This window comes from Helianthus annuus, chromosome 15 (genome assembly GCF_002127325.2).
Source record: "Helianthus annuus cultivar XRQ/B chromosome 15, HanXRQr2.0-SUNRISE, whole genome shotgun sequence".
In the NCBI taxonomy this organism is placed as follows: Eukaryota; Viridiplantae; Streptophyta; class Magnoliopsida; order Asterales; family Asteraceae; genus Helianthus; species Helianthus annuus.
Window position 1 is genome coordinate 35,292,031 of NC_035447.2, and position 2,326 is coordinate 35,294,356.

Consider the following 2,326-nt stretch of genomic DNA (forward strand, 5'->3'; position numbering starts at 1 on the left):
TACCTTTAAGGCATTTGACACATGTTCCAAAATCATTGAAATCGAGAGGTGGTAAAACCTCATCCTTCACGAGTCGAGTTAAGCGTTCTCGTGAAATGTGGCCTAAACGTTGATGCCACAACATGGATGAAGTTTCTAAGTCTCGTTTGCGTTTTCTCTTTGTTAAGTTCTCATTAATATTATATGATAACAAAGACTTGGAAAAATCATCATCTAATTCTAATCGATAGAGACCACCATCCAAGAAGCCATAACCAAATATCTGAGAATTAAAACTGATCGTAAGTTTGCCATGACCATGAGAAACAAGAAAACCGTCTACGTCTAACTTTGGTCCTGATACAAGATTCCGAGTAATCTCAGGAATATATAAGGTATCATAAAGTCTAATAGTTAAACCAGTTTTCATAACTAAATCTATTGTTCCCACGGCCTCGACTACTAGCGGCTTTCCATTTCCCAGCTTAAGCGTTCTTTGGTTTCTTTCCAGCTTCCGGATTGTATGGAATCCCTGTAAGGAATTGGTTACATGAACCATAGAACCAGAATCAAACCACCAAGAATTAGATGGAACATTTAAATTAAAGGTCTCAAGTATCACGAAAAGATTATCACCTTTCTTGGCTAGCCACTCCTTAAATCCGGGCAGTCCTTCTGCTTATGTCCCACCTTACGGCAGAACTTGCAGTGAATCTTCCCTTTGGAGTCATTAGAGCCAGAAGCACTTGCACCTGCATCCCGCTTTTGGACCTTTACATTAGGCTTCTTATTGTAGTTCCCCTTCCTTTTCTTCGAGTCAGCAGTCATCAGGCAAGCAACATCGGCTTTCTCTAGTTTCGGACGTTCTTCTTCTTGCACGCACATGGCAATCAACTCGTTCATCTTCCATTGGTCCTTCTGAAGGTTATAGTTGACTTTGAATGTTTCATAAGATGCGGGCAAAGACGTCATGATAAAATGAACCAGAAAGCCATCATTAGTCTCCATGCTTAATCCCTTGAGCTTTTGGGCCATGTCATTCATTTTCAGGATGTGCTCACGAATACCGCTGATCCCGTCATACTTTGTAGTCACCAATTTCAGAATGAGGGTGCTGGCTTGTGCCTTAGACGTCCCTTGGAATTGAGCCTCCACATTAGTCAGATATTCCTTAGTTGTAGCAGCGTCAGGAATGGCTCCCCTGATAGCATGACTTATCGAATTTTTCATGAAGATAAGAGACAAGCGATTAGCTCTCTCCCACTTTTGATGGAGTAGTTTTTCAGCTTCAGTACTCTTATCAGTAAGAGCAGGAGGATCGTTTTCAGTTAGCGCACAGTCAAACTCCATGAGTGCGAGAGTAAGGTTAAGAGAATCCTTCTACGAAGCATAGTTCGCACCAGTCAAAGTATCAATAGCCATAGCAGGAGTTAGAGTGACTTATGATGGAGTAGTTTTTCAGCTTCAGTACTCTTATCAGTAAGAACAGGAGGATCGTTTTCAGTTAGCGCACAGTCAAACTCCATGAGTACGAGAGTAAGGTTAAGAGAATCCTTCCACGAAGCATAGTTCGCACCAGTCAAAGTATCAATAGCCATAGCGGATTAAATGAGAAGAATAAGATGCATTGCAAAAGAAGAAGTTAGAGTGACTTATGGGTAACCTAAAACTAAGGCAGGCGGAAATTAAGACCATTATACTAAGGAAGCTATGATAACGTTATTTGTACACACCAATTTTTAATAAGGTTCTACTTGAATGACGGTTTTTGCTTTGGCTATGGCCAATCATACAAGTATTATGAACAATCAGACTGTGCAGATTAGGTGTAACACATCACCTTTGAGCAGAAGTTGAAACACTATAATTTTAGGGACAAGTCAAAGTTTGCGAGACATGAGTGTAACATATCACCTTTGGGCAGAAAATGAAACACTCGTGCATCTTAGGCAGAAGTCATGTGTATATCATATGAACAAATGTAATAAGGCAAGTGTTACACTATGTTTGTTCATATAATAAGGACATACACCTAATTGACTATGCTTAAGTTCACTAAATAACGTCACAAGTAAACACATCACCTTTAGGCAGAAGTGAGAACTTGAAAAACTGTTATTTTAGTTAAGCAAATTTTTAAATCAATCAAAAGAATTAGTTGAATGATTATTTAAAACTTAGGTTTATAAAACATAATACAGTAAGGTTTTATAAAACAAAAGTTAACGCACAAAATGACTTAAGATACATCGCGTAGCGATTGTATTTTCAACATGCGATTTAATACTTCAACATACGATATGAAAAATAGATACAACATGCGAAAATTATACATGTGATTTCAATA

General features: G+C 38.4%; 1 protein-coding gene across 1 annotated transcript; it reads right to left on the reverse strand.

The window, feature by feature from the left end:
- Positions 1–624: 624 nt before the first annotated feature.
- Positions 625–1,329, reverse strand: LOC110932308. Its single transcript, XM_022175652.1, has one exon. The coding sequence runs from the start codon at positions 1,327–1,329 to the stop codon at positions 625–627; it is 705 nt and encodes a 234-aa protein (XP_022031344.1).
- Positions 1,330–2,326: the final 997 nt, after the last annotated feature.